The 24,864-nt window shown below is 46.9% G+C and overlaps 1 protein-coding gene across 1 annotated transcript; it reads left to right on the top strand.

Annotated features, from left to right (window-relative positions):
- The first annotated feature begins 335 nt into the window (after positions 1 to 335).
- Positions 336 to 5,894, top strand: WFIKKN2 (WAP, follistatin/kazal, immunoglobulin, kunitz and netrin domain containing 2). The gene is made up of 2 exons (XM_009975276.3): positions 336 to 887; positions 3,109 to 5,894. The coding sequence occupies exons 1-2, from the start codon at positions 687 to 689 to the stop codon at positions 4,618 to 4,620; spliced, it is 1,713 nt and encodes a 570-aa protein (XP_009973578.2). The 5' UTR covers positions 336 to 686; the 3' UTR covers positions 4,621 to 5,894.
- The last annotated feature ends 18,970 nt before the right edge of the window (positions 5,895 to 24,864 follow it).

The following is a 24,864-nucleotide window of genomic DNA, read 5'->3' as shown; positions in this document are numbered from 1 at the left end:
AGATATATTGCTTTGTTGATCCTAGGTTTAAATAGGTTATTTCTTTCCTACTTCCTTTGTTAAAATATGATATTCTAGCTTTAATTGCTTCAATCCTATTACTTGTTCCCTTTAGCAAGTGATTGTGTAGCCCCTTGCCGTGGGGAAATCCCCTGACCGCGGGTCCGTGTTATTTAGACAAGTACTCTTTCAGAAGTAAATGCCATTCTTAGCATAGGGAAGTACTTTAGGTCTAAAGGGGTTAAGAAGGCCTCCCTGCATTCAGAAACATGCAGGGGTCCCACCGTGCCAGTTCCAGCCTTTTGAACTCTTTCCAGCTTTTTTTTCTTGCAACAAATCTGTCTGACTGCCACCAGGACATAGGAAGCGTGTGCCTGTCAAAGAAATCAAGTTTACTTTTTCTGACTTGTTAACAGAGGCAGGGTATAAATAGAGCTAACTCTGCTCAGACTATTAGCATTTCTCTTAAAATAAGGGGGTAACTTCCTAGGACCTTTAATCCAATGAGGTCCAGACCAAACTGCACTATCAACAGAGGCAGCAAAGGAGCTTGCTGAAGTTTTTACAGAAGTCAGGTGCATTTGGGTTCCTCGAAAATTTGAGGCTTACCAAAAAAAAAAGCAACCCCAAGCAAACAAGAACTACCTCCAGCTCGGTCACTGCCATTGCCCTGGAGAAGTTCTGAGATGTTGGTGGTGCTGTTCACTCGGTGGATGTGGATCTTGCTGGGGAAGAGCAGTGTCCTCTTGCTTCTGGAGGTCTCTCTGAAAGGGAGAGCCCTACCTCCGATCCGGTATTCCCACGCTGGGATATGCCCCAATGACATGAACCCCAACCTGTGGGTAGACGCGCAGAGCACTTGCAAGAGGGAGTGCGAAGCTGACCTGGTGAGTGATGCACGTTTTTCTCTCCCTGCGTCGCGGGCGATGGGGTTTGTCAGTGGGCTTGTTTGCACCGCAGTCGGATTCTGTTCCAGATAGAAGGGCGCTGGCACCGCGCAGGACTCGATGCAGACAGTGCGTGCATTTAATTGACCTGTGACCTATGTAAAATAGAAAAGGTTTGATGAGTTACCAGTTCAGTGGGGAGGTGTGTGGCAGCTGTCACTTATGCTGATGGGGGTACGGTGCTCTCTCTGTTTGATCATTTTTGCTTGCTTTCTTGTCAAAAGAAGAGTCCAAATTTGATACTCCGGAACTCAGTAAGCCTTGGGTCCAATCCATAGTATTTTAGCAGTGTCACCATGTTCTTTCTTGGTGGTGGCCATTGTCAGTGCTTTGTATTTCTGGGAGGAATCACGTATGAAACCACTGGATTTAAATGTAAAGCATCAGCCTTTGCTGCACTTGAAACACAAAGTGTGTTTGGAGTGCAAAACAGGGGTATGGTTAAAATGACCAGGCAGATGTTCTCTGTGATGCTCCCAGCTCGAAATGTGCTTAGCTTACAATCCTAAAATTCATTTTTCAACCTGTCAGCACTGCCAGCTCAAGCTGGCATCTGAAAATACCTGCTCGTCCTGCCTCTTACATCATGTCCAACAGCAAAGCTCCTGCAGCCCAAACCAGGCTGACAGCAACTTGTACCATGCTGAAAAATGTCACTGGGTTTATGTTCTGTATCCAGGTTGTTTCTGCAATGCTAGGAGGGTGGAGGGGGGGAGGGAAATGGAGAAAAAGTCTGGCCATCAAGTAAACAAAGAGATTTGCTCAGACGGATCTCATGTGCTATGAATGAAGGTGCTGTTTTTACTTTTGCTATGCCCAAATAAGCCCCCTTCATTTCAACTACCAGGTGCAGCAGTGAATATTAAAACATTTGCAAAACCCCAGCAGCAGCAGAGGATGTTGTTTTAAGAATTTACTTGTCAAAAACTGAAAGCCAGAAGCCACTGGCGAAAAAGATTTGCTTCTGCCTTGTGGCAGCACAGAGTCCTGGGACCTTGCATGGAGCGAGCGGTCTGCAAGCAGCCAAGGGCTCTGCCACCGAGTTTGCTGAAGCCACACTCCTTAACCTCAGCCGAAAACGTTACCCGGTCTGGTTTCTAACTTTGCTTCTGAAACATAGTAATGTGCTGCTGGAAATGGGGAAAGAGTTATGTTATTAGGTCATCTTTTTCCCAATAAGGAAAGGATACTGGACTCGGGGGAAGCTGTTTAGTTTGGTAGCTTAAAAAACATTTCGTTCTCACTTACGGAGAAAGCCATTGGATTGAAGGGGGTTTGTAGAGGTTTAACACAAAGTGGAAGTGTGTGTCATTGTGTACATGGTAGCAGTGTTCATGGTCTCTTAAAGTAATCCGTAACAGCACAGCAGCTGTGATCACACATATCAAATACCTTTTCTGCACAGTAGATGAAAATTCTGCTAAAATTAACTGCAATTTAGAGCTGACTGTAGCTGAGACGGAGTGTAATAAATCACTAGAAGAGCGATGCTGCATTTGAAAATAGGACTAAAATAGGACAGAGAAACCATAATGAGCTGTTTTGGGTTTGTTTTTCTAAATACCATAGAAAAATTATTTTTGGAGCAAGAATTTTCTTACTTTTGAGATATTCTATTATTTCCTCCACAATGTGAACAATTACAAATCCTTGGCAGTTTCACCTCCAAGAGTAGGCTGTTAGTCTCAGGGAATTCAAATAATACTTTACATACTTCTGTGGAAAATAAGAAGGATTACTGCCTACAGCCATATGATAAGACTTTCCATCCGCTCTTGTTTCTCAGGGCTTGTCCTCAGGCATTTCGGAGAGTGCAGAAGGGGGGTTGTTGGTTTGGTAGTCAAGCAGTCCATGTGACTCTAGGAAAGACTTTTGATGAGGTTAGTGTTTAAGAAACAGAAATACATTTTCCTTCTCAGGAGTCTTCCCTCGAAGCACTTCAGAAAACCCCGGTGTGTTTAGACACCTCTTGGGAGATGCTGAGGGGGATGTTTCTACTCATTCCCAGTGGAGACGTTGAGTTTCAGATCACAGATATCTGTGTCAGACCAGGTCCCCTGAGCTAACACCTTGAAAGTTTCTGGGCTCTCTGCTTGCTGGGTCTCTAAAAAGGACTTTATTCTGTCCCCAGTAATGATCAGATTATTTTCTTTCCCTGCAGGAGTGTGAGACCTTTGAGAAGTGCTGCCCCAATGTCTGTGGAACGAAGAGTTGCGTGGCGGCTCGATACATGGACGTCAAGGGGAAAAAAGGGCCAGTGGGAATGCCCAAAGAGGCAACTTGTGACCGTTTCATGTGCATCCAGCAAGGCTCAGAGTGCGACATCTGGGATGGGCAACCCGTCTGCAAGTGCAAGGACCGGTGTGAGAAGGAGCCGAGCTTCACCTGTGCCTCCGACGGGCTCACCTACTACAACAAGTGCTACATGGATGCAGAAGCTTGCATCAAAGGCATTACACTGAACGTAGTCACCTGTAGGTACCATCTTACCTGGCCAAACACCAGCCCTATCCCACCAGAAACAACGGCTCGCCCTACTACTGCCTATTCCGAGACAACGGTCATCGATATCTTGCCACCTGCTCTAGTGAACAACCCCGTCCACCAGTCCGTCTACGTGGGAGAGACTGTCAGCTTCCTCTGTGATGTCACAGGGAGACCCAAGCCAGAAATCACATGGGAGAAGCAGGTTGATGGGAAAGACAAAGTCATTATGAAGCCAAACCATGTCAGAGGGAACGTCGTGGTCACCAACATCGCCCAGCTGGTCATCTACAACACCCAGCTCCAAGACGCAGGCATCTATACCTGCACCGCCAAAAACAGCGGTGGCCTTCTCAGGGCTGATTTCCCTTTGTCAGTCATCAAAGGAGAGCCCGCATCCAAAGAAGCTTCCCAAAACAAAACACATTTTCCAACTGATGAATGCCTGAAGCAACCAGACAGTGAAGACTGTGGGGAAGAGCAGACCAGGTGGTACTATGACGCAAAGAAAAACAACTGCTTTACTTTCATCTATGGGAACTGCAACAGCAACCTCAACCACTTTGAGACCTACGAGAACTGTATGTTAACGTGCATGAATGGCCCAATCAACATCTGCAATCTGCCAGCCCTCCAAGGTCACTGCAAGGCCTACGAGCCCAGATGGGCCTATAACAGCTTGACAAAGCAGTGCCAGTCCTTCATTTATGGTGGGTGTGGGGGCAACGAGAACAACTTTGAGAGTCGGGAGGCCTGTGAAGAGATGTGCCCTTTCCCAAAGAACACACACTGCAAAGCTTGCAAACCACGCCAGAAGCTGGTGACGAGCTTCTGCAAAAGTGACTTTGTTATCCTGGGCCGTATAACAGAGCTGACTGAAGACCAAGACTCGGGACATGCCCTGGTGACAGTGGAGGAGATTCTCAAAGATGAAAAAATGGGATTAAAATTCCTGGGGAAGGAACCACTAGAAATCACGCTTTTGAACATGGACTGGAGCTGCCCATGTCCCAACATGACCACAGTGGATGGCCAGCTCATCATCATGGGAGATGTCCACAACGGCATGGCTGTCCTACAGCCAGACAGCTTTGTGGGGACCTCCAGCATCCGGCGGGTGCGGAAACTCCGTGAAGTCATCCACAAGAAAACCTGTGAGCTTCTGAAAGAGTTCCTAGGATTGCATTAACCTCCTTCACACGTGTCAGCCTTCCAGACCCGTGTGCTATGTAGGGCTAACGAGCGCTAGGCTAGTGCACAAACTAAAGCTGTTTGAAGATACACTGTAGGAATTATGCAGAACCCTTATTTTAATCCATTAATGATGCTTAGCAACAATGTAGTATGGTCTTTGGCAAGCACGTAAAACAGCAGCAAAAGGCTATTAATCTTGCATTGAAATCAATTCGTCCATATAGGAGTGCCATTTAAATAGATGACTCACTGCAGTAATTATACAATTTTTATGTAGCTTCCATCATAAATGACGGAATTCATAGCATTTGTTTAGCTAATTGGTACACAGCTAAGTAATATATAATGTCAACTTAATCTGTCTCATTTACAGTATGGAAATGCTATGGTAAGTCATTATAAATAAGTCACACTTGTCTCCTTATAGCAGCACTAATATTTCAAGAGAAAAGCCTGTAAATTATTGTCTACATTTACAACTGTGCACATTTAACCAATCTATGCATTAAGAATTTGCTTCTTTTAATTGACATTTTCCTAGCAGTTTTCTTTGGAATGTACCTCGGTTTTAAATGGCAACTACTACCTATCTTGCAATTCTTACTGGAGAAAAAAACTCCCTTGATCCTATGCCCAGGACAACAGGTCCCTGTAGAAGCTCAAGGCACAGTCTCACCCTGAAATGACTTTTCTGTCAATACAGAAAGGTTAGCAAACACCCTCATTCCATTGCACTTCCCTATTTTTGTTTTAATCAATATATTGTCCATCACAAACAGTTCGAGGCAGAAGGACGGCAGTGTGATGCCAGCTGTCTTGCTTTTGAAAATTCTTTACACCTGAGCTTATGCAGCAATTTATTGCTTATTTTCATTAGAAATCCTGCTTTTATAGCTGAGGGAGTAAAGTAAGGAGAGGCAGAACAAAATTCAAAATAGAAAAGTGCAATACACAGTCTGCAGACTGTATTATACAGTCACAAAGCTGCTGAAACCGAACTGCACAGACACAGACACACAGAGTGAACACTCTTTAAAGGCATTTATCAATTTGACCCTTTTAGAGCACTCTTTCAAACCGCAGAAAATATTTTCTTCCAGGCCACTGTATATACGCGTATGAATAAATACCCTAAGAGAGACAGCACGGGCTGTCAGTGTGAGCACGTGCGTGCACATAGGATTGATCATTTTAACATTTGTGTGCCCAAAAATGTAACATTTACCTAGGCAAAAATCCTTAAATAAAGAAAAAGCTGATCCTGGAAAATTCCTGCCTCCGCTAAGGACTGTCATTGCAGGGAAGAGGGGCGAGCGTGGCACGGCGGGCCTTATCGCTGCTCTCCTTCGCTGGTGCTGGGAGTTACTGCGGCGGTGCCCAGAGCTTTCTGCCCTGCACAAAAGGCCCGTCGGAGGCTGGACGGGTGTCAAGGCACATTTGGGCGAGAGGAGGGAAGGTGCAGTGAGTGCAACTCCGTGGTGCCATCTAACGGGCTTGCTGCAGGGTGGGCGGCGGGACAGGGGGCCGGTGCCCGGCAGTGGATGCGCAGCTGCTTTTGCAGACATGTGCTGGGGCTGGGAGTGCTAAGGGCTGGGGGGAAGGAGGTTAAACAGGCAGATGCTGCGCTTCAGCATGAACTGCAAGGCTCTAAACCCCCCCGAAGCCTGCACAGGTTGGGTGCTTTGCAGTTGCAAGGAGGAAGAATGACAGCGAGGGTAACAGCGTTGAACGTGGGGCCAGGTGTGGTTTTCATGAAGGCTCCCCATGACCCGCACCAGCCACGGGCAGAGACCACAGCATAACGGGGAACTGGGCTCCTCTCCCAGTGGTCTGGGCTCGGGTCATGTCTGAGATGCTCTGGCAACAGGAACAGATCTGAATCTCCAGTTTTTTTGCATGCTTTCAGAAGCAGCTAGGTGGGAGGGGGAGGAGCCTGGACCACACTTGCTGGCCAAGAAAAATACCTGCTTGTTTTTTTTGTTGCACCTTTCCTAAGCATACATCAGATAAACTCCAATGAAAGGTCCATAATGTTTGGGTACGTTCTTGTGAAGACGGTTTTCTGGAGCTGGGAGATGCTGGCCCCACTGCCCTCCGAAGCAGTTAGCACCTCTGCTGGATCATCCCTGGCTGTGGCAAGTGCCACTGTTTTGATGGCTCATCTGTCATTTTTCAAGCAAGCCGTAGGAAGTGTCTTGTTCTTGCCATACTTTCTAACACAGAGGCATAGGAGGATGAAGGTTTAATAAAGACTGGCTTTATATGGCTCTTTTTTTTCCAAAAGCTAAAGGATTTTGCAAGTGTGGGAGTGTTGGAGTGACTCGGGAGACATGTACCCGGTTGTTCCAGAAGAGCTGGGATGCAAACGTAGCTGAGAGCAAAAAAGCACACGATTCATTGCTTTTCCAGCTAGTGCATTACAGTGCTCAAGCCTGGGGTCTAAAACGCAGTCTTAACTTCTACTCCCAGTCAAACCCCCGGGAATAAAGCCTGCACTGAAAGCAAAGTGAGTGTGCAAGTGATCTGCTGGTGCTGTGACCCGGGGTTGTGCAAGGTGTTATGTGTCCTGATGTGCGAGGGCTTTCATGCACGGGGGATCCTGGGGGGATATTTTGGGTCAGTTTTCCAACGTGGTGCAGTACGAGGGGCCACCAAACAGGCCAGCCCAGCTCCCAGCCACGGTACGGCCACGCTCGGGTGGCTCCTGCCCAAACCCACGGAGCCAGGCTGCTCCCGAGCCCCGCGGTGTCTGCGGGACGGCTCTGTGCCGGGCAGACGCACCCTCGGCACGAGGCAGCGTGGGCGAGCACCAAACCCAGCCGCCACCCCCACGGTGCCCGCTCTGCCGCGGGTCAGGCTGATCCGTTCAGCTCCTGTGGTGCCATGCAGGCGTGTCGGCTGGGACCAGCTCGGTGTCAGGAAGCGGCCCCACAGTGACAGGGCGCCCAGAGAGGACAAATACTGGATGTGACCAGCTCCTTTGGGAGCCCTTCGGGGGTGCACAGGGCTGTGCTCCGCTGCACTGAAACACCACGTCTGCCCTGAGGCAGAAGGAGCAATGCCATGGGCAGCCCCTCGCCGGCTCACCGGCAAAAAATCCATCCCTGGCCATCCTGAGAACACCACACCTCCCCGTGGCATGGGACTGACCCTAACCCTGAGCCTCTCCACCTTCTGACCTTGAAGAATTTGGCTCTCCACTCAAAGCTAGTATTTTAGTTCGGCCTCTTATTAAACCCTTAAGAAGCCTAAAATTCAAGTCTGACCAGTCAGCCAGCCTGAGGAAATCCTACGCACAGGGCCAGGCGCTGAGGGATGTCGTTAAAGCCTTTGCAAGGCTAATAGGCACTTGCGTGCAGCTCCTGATCAGAAAATCCCTTTTGTGTTGCTCATGCACTCAGTTTTCCGTCCTGCTCTCTGGGGTGCGTGCATCTCTCAAGGTTGTCAGAAAGCTGGAAGGAAATGTCAGTATTTAAAGTTTGTATTAAACATATGAGAGGAGGGCGAGAAAGGGAAAAAGCCTGCTTGGCTCCTCTCCTTGCATGGCGGTGGGCTGGGAAGGAGCACGAGTGCCAGTTTGAGGTCCCAGGGAAGATCTGGAGGAAGGATGCCACCTCCAAAGCCAGGCGGCCATGACCGTCGACCGCTGTCAAAGCTCTCCTCCGTGCACGGACACCAGAGAAGCAGCATTGCCTGCAGACACTGGGCTGGGGAGCAGCGAGGAGGCAGAGCCACGTTAGCTGGGTTCAAGACCTGCAGGACCTCGCCAGGGCTCAGAGATGGATCAGGGAGGCTAGAGGAAAGAGCAGAGCTGCTGGCACCAGCGTGGTGTGCCCACCTCCCGGTCTGGAGCGAAGATGAAAAGTGCAACACTTGACTCTGCAAACCCTGCAGCTAGAGCTCAATGGAAACCATCCAGCAGATGGATCTGAAAATGAGTCACAGGTTATTGTGCAAACTGTCTGTGCAGCTGAGCTCTGTTAACGGGGGGACAAAATACCAGCAAAAAAGTGACGGTGTGCAGATTCTGTACAGGGCACTGCTAGAGCCTGGCTTGATTATGTATAAGGCCTGATGCATTATACAGCCGGCGATGCAGGGCACGAGGGCCCCGCGTTAGCACGCCTGGAGGGATGGCTGCATGGTTACTCAGAGATAGGATCCTGCATCACCGCAAAGCCCAGAGCAGCTGAGGTCAAAGGAAGGAGGAAATTGAGCGTGTTCTCATTGCAGAGGCTTCAGATGAGGTCAGGCAGATGTTTTTACGGGGAACCAGCTCCAGAACTAGGAGCAAACAGAGGTGATGACGCCATTGGAAGATGATTCAGATGGCAAAGGTATTTAAGAGCTTAGTTCCCAGTTGTTTCAAAGGGAATTAGGGACCCCTGCAAGATTTACCACCTGGCCACGGGTCTCAGATCCTGAGGGAGGTGGCTGTAACAAAGGTCATGCATGGCTTCAGCCAGCACCTAATGACTTCCTGCAAAAAGGAGGAGTAATTCAGCTGGCACCAAATTAGCACCTTGTACCATGAGACCCACTTCCCCCACTTGAAGCACCTTGCGCCCTATTTTGCTATAATTTGTGCGATGTGCACGTGCCGTGAAATTCCCCGTGTAGATAATTACCAGGAAAAGATCATGGCCAGGCTGGGTATCTACACTGAGGCTGAATGGAGCCAGGTTTCCAAAGGCACAGCTGCAAAAATGTCACCCTGAGTGAGAACTTCAAGTTTAGAGCCTGTGTTTTTATACCAAATATTTAGTGTTTTCCCCTTCGCTGGCACCGGTTACTGATTGACTACAAGTGACCTCCAACTGCCTTATTGATTTACAGCAGCTGTCAAAGGACAAAAAATGAGCCCCATGTCCAGGATCTGAGAAATACTCTGAATGGAGGTTGCACAACTGAATAAATGTTCTGCCAGCTCTTTAAATCTTGAAAAAGAAAAAAAAAAGTCAGCTTGAGCTCCTGATCTACAATGCAAACACCAGTGGGATATGAAGATAAGGCTGTAGCACTAGCGGACATATCTATTAGCCAAAAAAGCAGCACAGCCTGTTTAATTCACAGCTATTTATGGCTGAGCAAATGATATGACATTCAGGCCTGAGACGTTAGAAAGCGAATGGAAAGTCTTCTAAAGCCTGCCATGTGGTTCAGGTTTCAAAGTCAGGAAACGCTCTGATCTCGGTGTTTTCCCCTGTGCTCACCCCTATTACCACCTTTCTTCTCAGCCAACCCTCCACAGCGCCGGGTGCTCACCCATCCAACCGCTGAACTGTGAGCTCCGCCGGCACCGTTTGGAGGGTCCCCCCCAAGCCTCAGGCTTGCTGGTGGTCACAGACCTGCACGTGCTGCAGAAGCCCATGGCCACAGCAGCTCTGACAACGGCAGTGAGGGCAAAACCCAGCGGACATGAATGTCCATGTGTCAGGATTATGGCCAGTTTAGGGTGGCGAGAAGCCTCCTCCAGACCCCACTCCGGGGCATCTTGTGCAGTCTCCTGGGGCATGAGACACTGGTGCTTGCAGGATGGAAAGGACCATGGGTCTTGTCCCACCTACCCCCTCTCGTTTGTCCCAGTGATGGCTAGAAATGCAGGAGGAAAGGAGAAGGCTGGAAAAAAAAGAAAGAGGAAAAGAAGCATCTAGAGGGAGGAGGGGGAAGCGTTTTATTGCCTTAAACTGGCAAGACAACATGGTAGTTGGACTGGATTAACTGGCATAAAAAGAAACTACCTATAAAGGGGTTTGTGCCTTCTCTTCCTCCTTTGCTCTGCTCCTAACACACCCAAACCAAGGGGGTATTGTAACACATGTAAAGGATGTGACTTCCTCTACTGCTTGAAATAACTAGAAAAACAACAGTAATAAATCTCCAGGATCAGATGGTATTCACTCAAGGGTAAAAGTACTCACATAAAAAATTGTTTAACCATTAACTGCAGTGGATAACCTTTGCTTCAGTCTGCGGCAGGACCAGAGGATGGAATAATGGCTAATTTCAGAAAAGAGTTCCTCGAGGCTGAGTATGAAAACTCAGCAAGTCTGGTATAAACTGTAATAGAGCATAAAACTCACAGCTGAATGATGAATATCATGCAAAGAGGAAGAGTCTGTGGACTTCAACAGAGGGAAGCGAAGCTCCATAACACTTAATTTTCTTTGAAGCGATCACGAGGACAGAGATGGTCCAGCTGATAGAGTTGACTTGGATCAAGGCCTTAGAGCAACTTCCTCACCCAAGGCTTTTAAAAACCTCTAGCTGTCCTGCAGGGAGAGGTAAGGTTGTCTCCTGAGCCAACCACTGGTTGAAACATCCTAAAGAAATGGTGAGACCAAAAGGTCAGTTTTCACAATGAAGGGGACCTGTGCGAGGGCCTGGACTGGGTGATGTGGATGGTTTGGAAGAGGGATGGGAGAAGTGGGTTACAAAGGTTGTTGCTGAGATCAAGTTATTTAGGGCTGCAAGAATGCAAGCTGACTGTAGGGAGCTGTAGAAGGGCATCATAATACAAAGTGACAGGATGATAAAATAGCAGATGAAATGCAGTATTGATTGACAGACATGGGGGGAAAAGTGAGTCCTAGCTGTGCATTCCTATGATGACTTCAAACAAGCTGTTCCTATTTGAGACCTGGATGATCCACACATGGGTCTGACCAGGGCGGCTGGTCCAGCCTGCCTCTACTGTTCAGGCACCCCCCCGAGCAGATCCTGCACATCGCATCTCTCAAAACAGCACCAGCAGCTTGACGACTTGCAACACTCCCATTAATAAGCACAAAAGCCTACGGACATCTTAACCCAGCAGCACTTGCACATCATGCTCAGACTGGGCTGGTTACTGCCTTGCTAAGAAGACACTACTTGCTATTAGACTTGCTCCTAAGATCACCAGATAAATCTCAGGCACGTTTCAGCCCCATAATGTCAAATATTGCTAAAATACGAACCGCACCTCCATGTGCCCCCACAAGCACACCACGCTGCAGGAGGGACAACAGTCACAAACCCTTCCAACTCTGGAGCCCCGTGTCTCTAGAAGGTGTCCCACAATTGCTGCGTCTCCAGGGCTTGGGGAAGACACTGGAAATCACAAAGCTCTGGCTGGAAATGACTCCAAGGTTGTCCATGCTTGGACAGAAAGCAAGGTGCAACCAGGATAATGAGACAGTGATGGGGCAGTGGAGACCTCACTGTCCTTAGTAGGACTCACCCTATGAACAGGCAGGGTCCGGTTCTCCATCCAGCACTAACATATCATGTAATTACACGAGCCAAACCCAAGCACTGGCACACAACTAGTCACTCACCCAGTTACTGCACCCACCATGGCCTCAGCATGAAGGAACCAAGATCTTCCTCACACGGTCACGTCTTCCTATTTTTGCTTTATTTGGGGTGCAAAGATAAAAAAGAAAGACACAAAAGCCATCCCTCAGCACTGAAATTATGTCAGATGGCTGGAAACTGGGGCAGGAGCTTCCAGCTACTCCCAGCGCCTGACACGAGGTGGCGTGTGGCATCACGGTTTGGGGACCTGGCACTCGGTAACTTTTCACCCGCCTGGTTTATTTGCTTCTTAAAGTGAAGCTTCCTCCAGTTGTGGTCAGATTTGCCTCACCCTAGTTAATGTAACTGTTTCATAGACACTTGGCTGCATAATTTAGATTTTCTAAGTGGAAAGCAACCCCCACTCCCGAGCTAGATAGCTTGTTCTTATTCAACTGATTTCATCCTTTTCTGGTTAGTAATACAGCAAGAGAGATTTTAGGTTTATCAGGAGAAAAAAAAAAAAAAAGATATAGTAGGGAGTGTGATAAGACAATCAAATCCACTTCCAGAGCTGCAGGAAAAAGACACAATGTATAATTTATTTGAGGCTTTTTCTCTCCCTGTTTTCAGATTGCACAGTTTCTAAATATATTGGTCCAGTTATTCAAAATTATTCATGAATCTCTTCAGTGAATAATACTTGACCTGCGGATCATCTGGAAAGTGAATATTGCAATCAAATTCTCCATTTCTGCTCTAATTTATTGTAGCTAACAGATGTATACTACTCAGGTAATTAGCTTAGGATGAAACTCAAAATGTATATTTGATTGTAGTATTTGCAATTCACAACTATTACTGTGCTAGCTAGTTCCAAAAGTCATCTGATCAAGAGACGGGCAAAAGTATTGAATCTCTGACATAATGAAATTGCTACTTTTATCAGCTGGTTTGGCATTTTGGTGAAGGAGCAGCCGTTCACAAGCACGTGCCACCGGAGCTGCCGCGCTGGACGGGTGTTTGTAGACACAGCAGGCTTGCACAGAGTCAGCAGAGAATAAACATAGATTAAAAGGAAAAATTTAATGGCTTTCTCAGATCTACTCATCTAAGGGGTGTGATAAGCAGGACTCACACCAAAATCTCCTTATCTGTTGGGTCTCTGATGTGCTTTTCCCCTGAAAATATCAGGAACAGGGTGGGGTGGGCATTTTGCCCCTCGACTGTCCAGCCCATGTCTGTACTTGGGATTATTGACTGTGTTTGTAACACGGGGCTGCCTGGAAGGGGGCCGCGCTCTGCCCGCAGCGATGCAGAGCTGCGATCACCTGCAGGGAGCTTACAGTCCCAAGGGGGTGACGGGACGGAGCCAGCGGTCCCTCGGTGCCGCGGCCCAGCCGAGCATCCTCGGCCCTGGGCGCAGGGGCTGGAAGGGCTGAACCACCTTTCTGCAGTTGTTACTCGTTGGGCTCTCGGTTACAGAAACATCTATGCACGCTGGCAACCTACAGCATTTAGAGATCCTAAGTCGCATCTCCCAGTGTCGCAAACTTGGCTTTAAAATCTTGTTATTTCTTCTAAATAAATAAATTTTTGGGTGTTTCAGCTGTTCTTTTAATTTGCCTTCAGTTGGCAGAGCCTTTCAGCCATCACAGGTTTACACTCTCCTTTGCCACCACCAGCATAAAACATATACTCTTTTTCTCACTTTTATTTCAGAATGGAAGTTTAAGGTCTCGCTTAGTCACGGAATCTCCAAAGCAGGAGCTTTTGGAGATCTATCAACCACGACAAGACTCACGGGAGGGTCAGGAGGAGCAGTGTTGCCACCTAGGGACCTTCTGTGAGCTCTGAAAAAGTTTTCTCCAAGATGGGATGCTCTGATGCGTTTCACTCAGGCAGTGGCTGTTTGCCTGCTCGCTTTAGGTGTGCTAGGAGGGAAGTGGGCTTTGACGGTGGTCTTTTGGGCTTGGCTTTTGTTTCCCTGCAAAATGATTAGTCCTTGTGGCTCAGCAAGGTGTTCCAGCCAGGAATCCTGCCCTGCAGCCACCAGCTGCCTCATAAAGACTGTCACCCAGCCCCTCCATCACAGGCTCCAGGAATACATTTATCCTGAGATGCACTTCTACACCTGTTACTTATCAATTCAATTTTTCATGTTTAGCTATAAAAGTTTTTCAGCAAACAAAAATTGAAGGAGGATTTGCTGCTCCTACCCTGGCAGGAATATTTACACATGAGCAGATGATTTGTAACAAATACAGTGTAAGATAGATGGAGCTGCTTCTCTTGTTCACAAATTATTCACAGACTATGGGCTTGAAGAGGAAGAGATTTTTTTCCTTCCTTTGTAAAATACACACACATGTATTTTTTATTATTATTATTTATGATTACTTTCACTGTAAAAAACACTCCTGAGAGCACCTTTTGCAGAATTATTGCAGCTCACAGGTTGTTTAGTTGGTAATCTGGAGATAAGACAGGTTTGGGTTTTTTTTTCCCTTTCTCCTTTTTTTAGTACTTGCCTTGACCACTGAGACTTTTTTCATGGGTTTGAGCCTCTGGGCATTACAAGGTCATAAAATTTAAGTTCCTGGCCTTCACTTTTCTCACCAGGCTGGTCGAGGGACCGTATCACAGAAACAGCTCCCGGATTTTGCTGGACGAGCACAGCTCCTTAAATCAAGCTTTAGGGCAAACGCTCGTGACTGACCATTTGAGATCACATTCTGCAAGCATTCCTGAGCGTGGCGAAAAAAGTGCTGTTTCTAGAAACATTTCTGGCAAGAAGGGAGGTTTCCAGAGTCTCAGGTGCCACTTCAGGAGGAAGCAGTGGGAGATGGACACATAAATAGAAACAGGGACCCTCGACACCCTGAAGGGCTCAGAAGGAAATTTCTAGGTAGAACCTTTGAAGTTTTGCTTATATTCCATATTTCCCACAGAAGTTTTCCCACAGAAGGGACTAGTTTTCTTTTTCTGGATAAAGCTTTCTCTTCCCTACTTCCATAGCTAGAATTAAGAGACAGCTCCATGTACTTGGCAATGCTGTGAGTGGGGGCAGATCCTCCATCCAGCTGTACTACACTGATATGTAATTTGGAGTTTTCTTTCTTGGCCAGCCAGGTGAGCGAAGCCGCTCCAAGCCTTGTTCCCGTGGGAGCTGCATCCCCCAGGAGTCACACAGTCCTGTGAAACGGGCATTGCTACAGTCTGCCTTATAAAATATAACAGTTCATTAAAAAAAAAAAAAAAAAAAAAAAAATTAATATTATATTTTTGTCCTGAAGATTCAGCTGCTGCTAGGTGCTAACTAGGTCACTATTCAAGTCCCTGTCTTCATGGCTCAAGTGTGCCAGATGTGAGCACGTGTGTCTATGTTACATATCGATTTGTGCAAATCATGTAACATACGTAAAACTCATTGGCCTGTAAGCTGAGCAAATACACAATTGGTCTGCAAATCCATTATTGGTAGGAGCAGATGGGCTGCTTGCTTAAATAAATGCATTTGCAAACTCCTCTGGGTCTGCTTGCAAAAACACCAGTTTGTTTATATAACATGGTGTAGCCAGGCTCCTACACTCTCTGCTCACCAAACCCTCCCTGGCTTGGAGTTCAGGTGCTTTCATTTTTGCATAAAGAAAATCTGAACATGAATACATTTTTGCAAATGTAACAAAAAAAAAAAAATCTCTTTTGATTTGTAACGTAGGAGTAGAGCATTGTTTATGTGCATGCCCTGTTAATTGGAAGCATCCATAATACGTCAGACCGAGGCAGAGCAAAATAGACACAGAATAAAAATATCTACAATGACCTGGTCCTGCAAATGCTGAGTAACTTTATGCTCTGAAGCAGAAGTGCCTTAAACAAAAATAACCTTATTCATTCCTTCTGGAGCAGCACATAGGGGATGGCTGGGGTTAGCAAGAGCAAGGAAGGGAAATAAAAAGCTACATTTTCCCTTATTCTGCTGTTGCATCCGCAGCTGACAAAAAAAAAGTCAATGGGCTGAGGAAAAGCACACATTTGTTTGCTTTGTGGCTACTTGGGTGGGTGTTGCTCATTCTCCTGGGGGAGCCCATTTCCCCACAGCACAGTCCTCTGCCCCGGCTCCGCACGGCCAGCTCTCGCGCAACCCCACGGCCTGCAACCTGCCACCGCTCCCCAGGTGCCCTGGAGACCTGCTGGAGAGGGGGAGGAGGAAGAGGAGGATGCAGAGGAGGAGGAGAGCACGCTCACATGGCTCATCAGCTGCCTGCACAGAGCCAAGCGGGGGGTTTCGGCCCCGTTCCCACAGCGCGGTTGCTGAGGGCACAGGCAGCGCGCGCTCTCAGCCGCCACCTTTGCTGGCAGCCCCAGGCGGGAGCGCGCGGGCTGCTGACGTGGCGCCCGGCTGTGTCACCTTGTCCTGTCCCCCGCTCCGGACGCGCCGGGAGGCTGGGACCGGGGGCAGAGCCCTTCGGCCACAAGCAAGGGCTCAGACCACCTCCCTCCTAATTTTTATGTCTTAAAGTAAAAAAGAAAACCAAACAAAGCAAAAAAAAAAAAAAAAAAAAAAAAAAAAAGAGCCCAGCAGAGGAGGGAGGAGGTGGAGGCATTTCCCCTTCGATGGGTCCTTCCTCTTTCTTCCGTTCCGTATTTCCCCCCTTCTAGTTTCTTCCCCTACCTGTTGAAACACAGTTACCACAACACGACGACGGAAAAGCTGCAATTTTAATGTGTGAAGCTGTTATAATTTTAAATAATTGCTTTAAACCAAAAACAACCAAGAGGAAGAAAGCATTCCCCTCCCTGCTGCTCTGCCAGCCTCAGCACCCAGCACCGCTGACCGCCCCGCTCGCCGGCGCTTCTTGGCAGACACACTCCCACCCCAGCAAAAGTCAATGTTTACATTTGTCACATATATTTTTAGCGCATCCCAGATCCAGCTATGCCTCTCAACCCAGCCTTGCAGGCCAATTGCCATCCTGAAAGGCATCTCCCAGCAAACGTTACTTCACTTCAGGAAAGAAAATTCCCCAAGTGAGTCCTGGCAGGAGCTGGCTGCAGGGTCCCCGTTTCACCAGTCCTTCAGGTTCTTCCAGTTCACAAGGACAACGTGCACAGTGAAGGCATTTGCTCTGCAAGTGGCCTCCCAGTACCTAACCTCTGTAAATGCAAAAAATGCAAAGCACCTGGCACAGACCCCTCACCCTGGGCTGACTGCACAGCAGAGGGCCGGTCGGGATAAATATGTTGGGTCTTGGTGGTCTGCTTTGGACTGCTTCTAAGAGGACTTCAAAGAGTTACAAGTAATAGTGACTAATTTTCCTTCACTGTGTCTCAACTGACTTGTCCCTGTACTGCTAGGACGCCGCTGTGTGTCGCACACTAATTAACACCTTTGCTGTGGGCACCGCACAGCCCGAGTCATCTCCAGCAAAAAGGATTTGTGCCCCTGTCTACATTAAGTGACAGCCGCTGCCGTTTATTCCCACTCGACATCAGGTCCCTTGAAAACATCCCCGTAAAGCAGCTGTCCCCTGGTTAAGCACATCCCAATCACATGGAGGATACTGAATGGAGGGAAAGCAAATGCTACTTTCTCTTCCCGTGCTGTGGGAGGGATCGTGCGTTTCACAGGAGAATAAAGCCAACCTTCACGGTGCCAAAGTCCACGGCTCGCCTCGTCCCCGGCTCTGCAGGGCACAACTGGCAGCTCCTCCATCTCTCCCTGCCCTGTCCCTGCCTCGAGGCTGGGGACAGCGATACCTCACGGGGCTTTTCTAGTGATAAAAGTCTGTTGATGACTGGGAGGTGCTTCATGGCAGCAGCACTACTGCACCCCAGGGCCACCCAGAGCTCTCAAGTGAGAAGGAAACTTCACAGCACCTCTGCAAGGCACAGAAATGGGGTTATACCTTGTGCTTCCAGGGAACAGAGGCCCAGAGAAATCGGAACCGCTGCTGGAGGCCAGGAGGCGGCGAGCACGGTGAGCAGGTCGTATCTTTTCATTCCCAGCTCTCCACAGCATGATTTGACAAGTGGTTATGAAAAAACCCCAACCAATAAACAAGTGAAGAAAGAAATAACTGGCTACAGGTTGTACAGCTTGGGCTCCCCTTTGTGTCTGAGCCTGGCCAGATAAATGTCATTATGGGAAAGGCTGGAGATTGGATACAGCCCTCAAGTTCATGAGCTCTAATGGGGAGTGAAAGAAAAGGCTCTGGATGAAGATAACTGCAGCAGTTATATGACTAATCCTAACATCTACGGACATTTTCCCCTCTGCCTGTAAGAGATATGTGATCCTAAGCATCCTTAAGGAACATAACCCCATTCTGGCTAGCAGATGACTAACTACTTGCAAATAATATAGATATATTTTTATAAATCCCAAAAGACCAAAATGTTCAAGATGACAGTGCCCCACAGAAGTGACTCAAAGCCAGGGACTCAAGCACAGATAGATCTTTCCAAGAAGCAACTGGGAACCAGACGACGCGAGACCTGGCCACAGAACTCCCAGCCAGAATGAGCTTTTTGTTTGAGCAAATGCAAATGCCATGACAGGGAACGGGCCAGTTGCCACCCCACAGCAATGCCCCCGGCAGCAGGGTCAGGATGGACAGCCTCAGATCTCTGGAAAATAGGCAAAGTCAAAATCCTAGCTCTAACCACTCTGACTTTTGGAGAGAGCCATCTCAAAGTCAGTCTCACGGATGATCCCCGTCTCCACTTACATATTTCTCATTTTCTAATTTTGTCAGGCAGACATCTAAGTATGTGGAGTCCATTTGTGCAGGCATCAAAAAGCAAAACTCACTGGAGATCTCAGACCAAAATGTATTTTAAAATGCATTATTATCTACATATTATCCACAGCACAAACGTAGAAAGGAAATGTTTCAGTGCTTGTTATAGGAAAAAAGCTGTCCTGCATAGTTAAGGTTTCCCTCCCCACAGCTACCTCTGTTGTAGGTGAACAGGGTCATCCCCTCTCCATCCACGCTCCTTTTCTGAGCCTCGGTGGGCACGGTGGTAGCAGCAGCAGAGGCCATGGAAATCAGCCTGGGCAGGGCTTCAGGATGCTGCAGAGAAGGGAAGGGATAAAGTACGTGAGATTACTACAGCAAGATTGTTTACAAGATTTCAGAGTCCTGTGTTGCCATTGACAGTTAACTACAGATCAGCAGAGGAACATCGTTCTCTACCATAAGTACATATATTTTTAGTTAAATATGTTCCACAAATGTTTTGTAAAGGAAGCTTCTTTGCCTAAAGCCTCTATTTCTTCTCAAGCCTCCAGCAGTACAGCGTAAACCATATAACTAATAACAATTGTTCCTGCATTTGTTTCTTGAGCGTAGATCACAAAATACACAGTTTATTTGGGAGTGTCTGTATACTCATCTATTTTTGTCCTTCTTATTCAACCTTGTAGAGTAAAACAAGCAACTGTGAGTCTGGAGAGGGACACAGCCCTGCCCTGAAGAGATTACAGTCTCCATCAGATAATACACTGCAAATTATACATGGTGAGGCACAGACCTCAGACAAACTGAATGGGGAGAATGGCTTGGTTTGGGAAAGAAACTAAGAAAAGCAACTCTAAGGGAAGACTTTGAAGGAAATCAGAGAAAAAAATCAGTAGGGGAAACCTAGATATTTAAAAGAATAAACAAGGTTTGTACAGCAGAACATTGGAAAAAGGACTGATTCGTAAAGGTGAGATCCAGACCCTAAATTTAACCGATCTCCTGGTATCTGTCTTCAGGCAGGTAAGCTGCTCCAAATACTGAATTCTTAAAGCCAGAGGGACACCAAGAAAAAATGAAAAACAACTTTACTGACCTCCAAAAGTCCATCACTCCCAAATGGGTGCCACCTACTGAGGTGATGATCAAGTCAGCCTTGCTCCAGTGCCACCAGCAGCTTTTCTCACCTCCCACCAGCCACCGCCGCACGGCACGCTCCGGGACAGCTAGGCCACCCGAGACAAGGTGGGGTGGATGGCGTATGGACCGAGCAGCTCCACGCTTCCCTCCTATGAACTGAGCGAGTGCAGAACCTCCCGCAGCAGCTCATCAAGGCCGTGCCTCCGTTTGTAGACTCAGCTGAGCAGAACAAGCACAGTGGTGCAGCAGATGCGCTGGAGCGAGGACGGTGCGAGATGTAAGGGAGGCAAGGGCAGGGAGAGGGGACACCGTTTATTAGGTCAGCTGGTGTACTTGGAAAAACTACACATGCTTTCAGGCACATAAGGCTTCCTTAGGTCTGAAATAGAAGCAATAACCTTAGAGCTAAATACAGGTTGAGAATAATTGTTCTGAGTTAAACTTCATTATATTAATGAATTAGGCAATTTGAGAGAAAGGATGATTGGTTCCTGTTGATCAAAGGGAGGATACTAGCCAGAGGACAGCTGATAATGTCATTTATGGCACAAAGAGAGGGCGAGAGAGAGAGGAATTATTGCCTAGGGATGGTTGGTGGTAGCAAAAATTATAATGTAATATGCAATCAATATCTGTGTGATTCTTATATCCCAGAGTCAGGAATTTTAGTACTCGGATTCTTTTGAAGCCGTTTTGGAGACCTTCCTTGAAGGTCAGGAGTGAGAAGTCAGAGGTGCAGTGGTTGATCTCTCACTGAGTGTTTCTCTCCTGTATCAGTTTGTACAAGTTAATTTGAGTTGGTCGCCTGCAGTTGTTGCCACCGGACTGTCAAATCTGTCATGCAGACCGCACAGACAGGAGGGCAGTGGTAGGTCTCAGTCCTTCTGCATTACTTAGAAATCTGATTCCATTAAGCAGCTGTGGTTAATTGCCAACACTTCTGAGTTCCTCATTATTCCTTAGATATTTTGTTTACCCGTGAAGCACCAGTCCCAGGGAACCTGTGATTTCCTAAGGAACTAAATTTTCACATAAAAATGAAGTTCTTAGTGGACTTCTAGGGAAAAGCTAAAAGATTCTGAAATCTATTTGACTTTATACCCAGAAGATAAATTAACATGGTATGAGGTTGATTATTATTTATGATAACCTCATAATTCCTAAAATATTATTGGAGGCCTGAATCTCAATTTCTCAAGTGATTTGGTTTGGCAGTACTGAAACGAGTCTTTAAGGACAGGACTGTAACAGTCTAGAAGGCACAAATGGAGAACATCCTTACATGTTACTTAAACATGAAATATAAATTGTTCTCAAATAAAATATGATCTATGGCTCAAAGCAGTTAATAAATATGAGATTCACAAACATCTGCAAAGTAGGTAATTGCCCCAGGTGTTAACATTTTCAAAGGTAGTCAGGAATTTTGCATGCTTCCCACTAAATTGCCAAACTGAGGTGCTGTTACGTACCTGACTGACCCTGAGAGACACAGGCAGACCGAGAACGATTGGCTTCAAAAATACATTGCAGTTATCTACAATATCTGAGACTCAGCATGGACTTAAAGGCTAAAGTATGGACTTAAAACCACCGAAACTACTCGACAAAGCTGAAGCAGTCTGTTGAAGACTGGGCAGACAGTTCATAGCACAGCTGGTGGCAGAAACCAGCAGCCCTGTCTCTGTGCTGGCACACGGGATACTTAACCTTATAGTCTAATGAAAATCAAAGGGGAATTTGTTTTAGTTTGTAAAATCTGTATGCAAGTCTAATTTTGACCAGCAGCAACTTTAGTGAGTAGGCTGGTGCAAAATTTTCACATGATTTGTACTGGAGGAATATATACTACCATATCTATAGAAACACCCACAGAAATTCTTTTAGAGAATCACAATAGTCAGTATGTGAGATCTCACTGCTCTGGAGGCCTTCTGCTCTGATGGTGGATGAATCAGACTCTATATACCGTGGACAATGAGAATCAAGTGCTTCACTTTTACATGCATGCCTTATTTCAAAATGTAAAGGTCATCTCATACACGTTAAGTGAACTGTACAATGGAGGAGACTCTCAAAGGCCACAGAGACTAAAGACAATAAAAGGCGGGAACGGTAGCTCAACCTTAGAAGAGGTTCACGTGGCATACAGAAATTGGATGAAGCTCCTTATTGACAGCAAAAAGCCAGCTAACGTCTGACACTTGCTAACAGTGAATTTCAATGGAGACAGAGGAGGAAACCAACACAGAAAAGGGCAGGGACTTGCCCGGAGTCAGAGCTGGAACGTGGAGTGCCTGAGCTGTCATCTATTATGCCATGTTCTTCACTAACCTGCCACTTCCCATTTCCATCAACGTGACTAAAAACTCACAGGCTGTTGTGTTTCTGGATGAGGCTGCCCAAGCAGCAAATTCTCCCAGTTTCGTGAGACTGTGAGCATCTAATATAATCCTTAATTGGATTCTGACATTCAGTAGTTCTTTACACCGTCTTTAGAGATAAAGCGAAGTCAAGTAATCCTTAGCCTACAAGGGGCGGAGGGAGAGGGTACCTTTCGGTGGCTAGAGCCTTGCGTGTTGAGGTCTCCCGTGGCACAGCAGGTCCTGGCATCGAGCAATTTGAGAGATGAGGTCAGAGAGATGTGGAGTCTGGGTGAAAAGAAGAGCGGCATGAAAGCCTGGTGCAGCAGAGCAAGTAGCAGCGAACAAAGAGAGCAATGCACAAGCCGGTCCTTCCAAGGATGCTGGGGAAGAGGCAGAAAAGACAAAGGAAAGGGTTATGGGTGTAGCAGGGAATTAGTATCTTCTGCCAATGAAAAAAGGTGGGTTTCCAGGTCGGGTTTTAATTGCATTAGCCAGTTCCGTTGATAGAGCCTTCTCAAAGCAGCTCGCAGGAGCACTAAACAATGATTAAGGCACTACATTCCCAGAGTCCTCTTTTGGTTTATGCTATGGGTAATCCTGAAGCTAAGGGGACAAGGGAACGCAGCACAATGAGCTCCATGAGGGCATGGAGCTGACAAACTGTTTAAATGTAATGGTGTCTCTGTTCTCAGAGGAGGAGAGGATCTCTGATTTCAGGCCTCTGACGTGCTAAATTACCAAATGAAAACTACAGCAAGTTCCACCAAAACTGCAGCCATCAACACTACAGATTGTTTTTAACAAACAAAAGTTGACAGAATAAAGGATGGGGGTTGAAGGGTGTCTGCACTCTATGCCAAGGTTTTTCTAAAAATATTTTACACCTGCTATTCGTTCCGCACACTGATCATATTTTGTCTATGAGGTAGAGAACTCAGAGTGCCAAAGGGAATGTGGTTTATGCTCCCGAGTCTGAATGCTTTTTCCCTTCTGTAAGGCAAAACTCCTTACTACCGTCACTAAAATAAAGCCAAGAGGACAAAAGTCATAAGCGCTCTGCCACGGTAACAGTTTAACTGTTCCTCTCGCTGATCTTTGGAAACAATCCCTTCAGCAGGATTTTACAGCTCTGGCACTTCGATTTAGCAAACTTTCAATGCAGCTCATGAGAGGAATGCAGCCAGCACTGTACACTCAATTTAAATCAACTTGCTGATGATATAAAAAAGAGTGCTGAACCGCCGGTTTGCTTCATCTGCTCCAAAACTACCAACACAAACTCTGAGGTATTTATTCCTGAAATGTTAATAGAACAGTCTGGGGCATCAGATCAGTAAATGAACTCTGGTTTGATCCCATGCCGGTCCAAAGAGCTGATTTAACAACTAATTGTTTGGTTACTTGATATTTCAGAAATGCAACTGGGCTGTTTGCTGCTAACAGGCTTTTGCACGTTGCAGCACGGTGGGAGCCCAGGGTGCAGAGAGCTGGGCAGGCGGCCGCGCTGTAGCTGGGGAATCATCTGCCACCCTTGGCCGTAGAAAGAGACCGTACAAGCAATGTTCAACAGCATTCTGATTTTGCCTCGTGAAAGAGGGATGGATCCTTCTGTGGCTTAGACCCAGTCCTGGATTTGTATAAATTCTGATAGCTTAGTTGAAGTTAAGAGAACTACAAAACTTGTACTCACCGGGACTCCGGTGCCGGGTCAGCCTGTGCCCTCTGGGCTCGCATCCGCAGCAGAGACCTTTGAGAACACGACGCAGTAAGGAAGCACTACATATTGTAAACTCCGCCTGTGAGCTGGCTCTCCTTCCCAGAAATAATCAGATCCATTTAATTTTGGCGACCGCTACTAGACTTCTGATCAAGAGTAAGGTGTGTCGCCTGCCCACAAAACGAACGCGGCACAGACCGTAGCTGTCCACGCTCCACCCTGCCGCGCCAAGATGCCTCCGAGCTCGGTTTCACAGATCCCAGATTACAATTTGAAAAGTTACCGACTTGAGCTGAACGGAGTGAGCCTTACAGATGAAAGTGCTTTTAATTTGTGCTTGGGTGGGGACTTCGAGTGAAGAGACAGGACACACTAAGTAGCGTTGAGGGGGACGCATACTTACGGTTTTACCCTTTTCTTCACTGTAAATTAAAGACATCTTCCGAGGTTTAACTTACACCGGCAATTTTAAGGAAGTAAATTGCATGTTCACAAGAGAAAATACAAAAGAACTTGCACAACTGAGCAACTGCTTCCTTTTCCCCCTTCATTTCTTTTTAGGTCCTTTCTATCAAAGCAAACACACTTATCTGACAGCATGGCTCAAGAGCAGAATACTGGGTGCGTGGAAATTAAACCAGAGATTGACTTGGCACTCATTTAGAACAGAATGTTGCAGTGTAAATGTTTGATCTAACAAATTCAGCACCAAACTTTAGCAAAAGCTAAATAAATGGGTGTAGACTGAACAGAAAGCACGTATCTTTAATTTCTATAATGAGCAAGAGAAAATATTAGAAGTCTTCACATTTGCATTCTTTGAGAAAACTAGAAGTGCTCTCTACAGATTGTCTCCTCGCAAAGCACCATCAACAAGCCCTGCTTAGTAAAATCTTCATATTAAAAGGTGCTGCAAAAAAACCACCTTGTTTCCAGACATTCTTCCTTGCTGCAAACCACCACTGCCCTTCATACGTAGAGCAGGTTAC

The sequence above is a fragment of the Tyto alba genome, unplaced genomic scaffold (assembly GCF_018691265.1).
Source record: "Tyto alba isolate M040663 unplaced genomic scaffold, T.alba_DEE_v4.0 Super-Scaffold_39, whole genome shotgun sequence".
NCBI classification, from domain to species: domain Eukaryota; kingdom Metazoa; phylum Chordata; class Aves; order Strigiformes; family Tytonidae; genus Tyto; species Tyto alba.
This window is presented reverse-complemented; position numbering and strand designations above follow the sequence as displayed.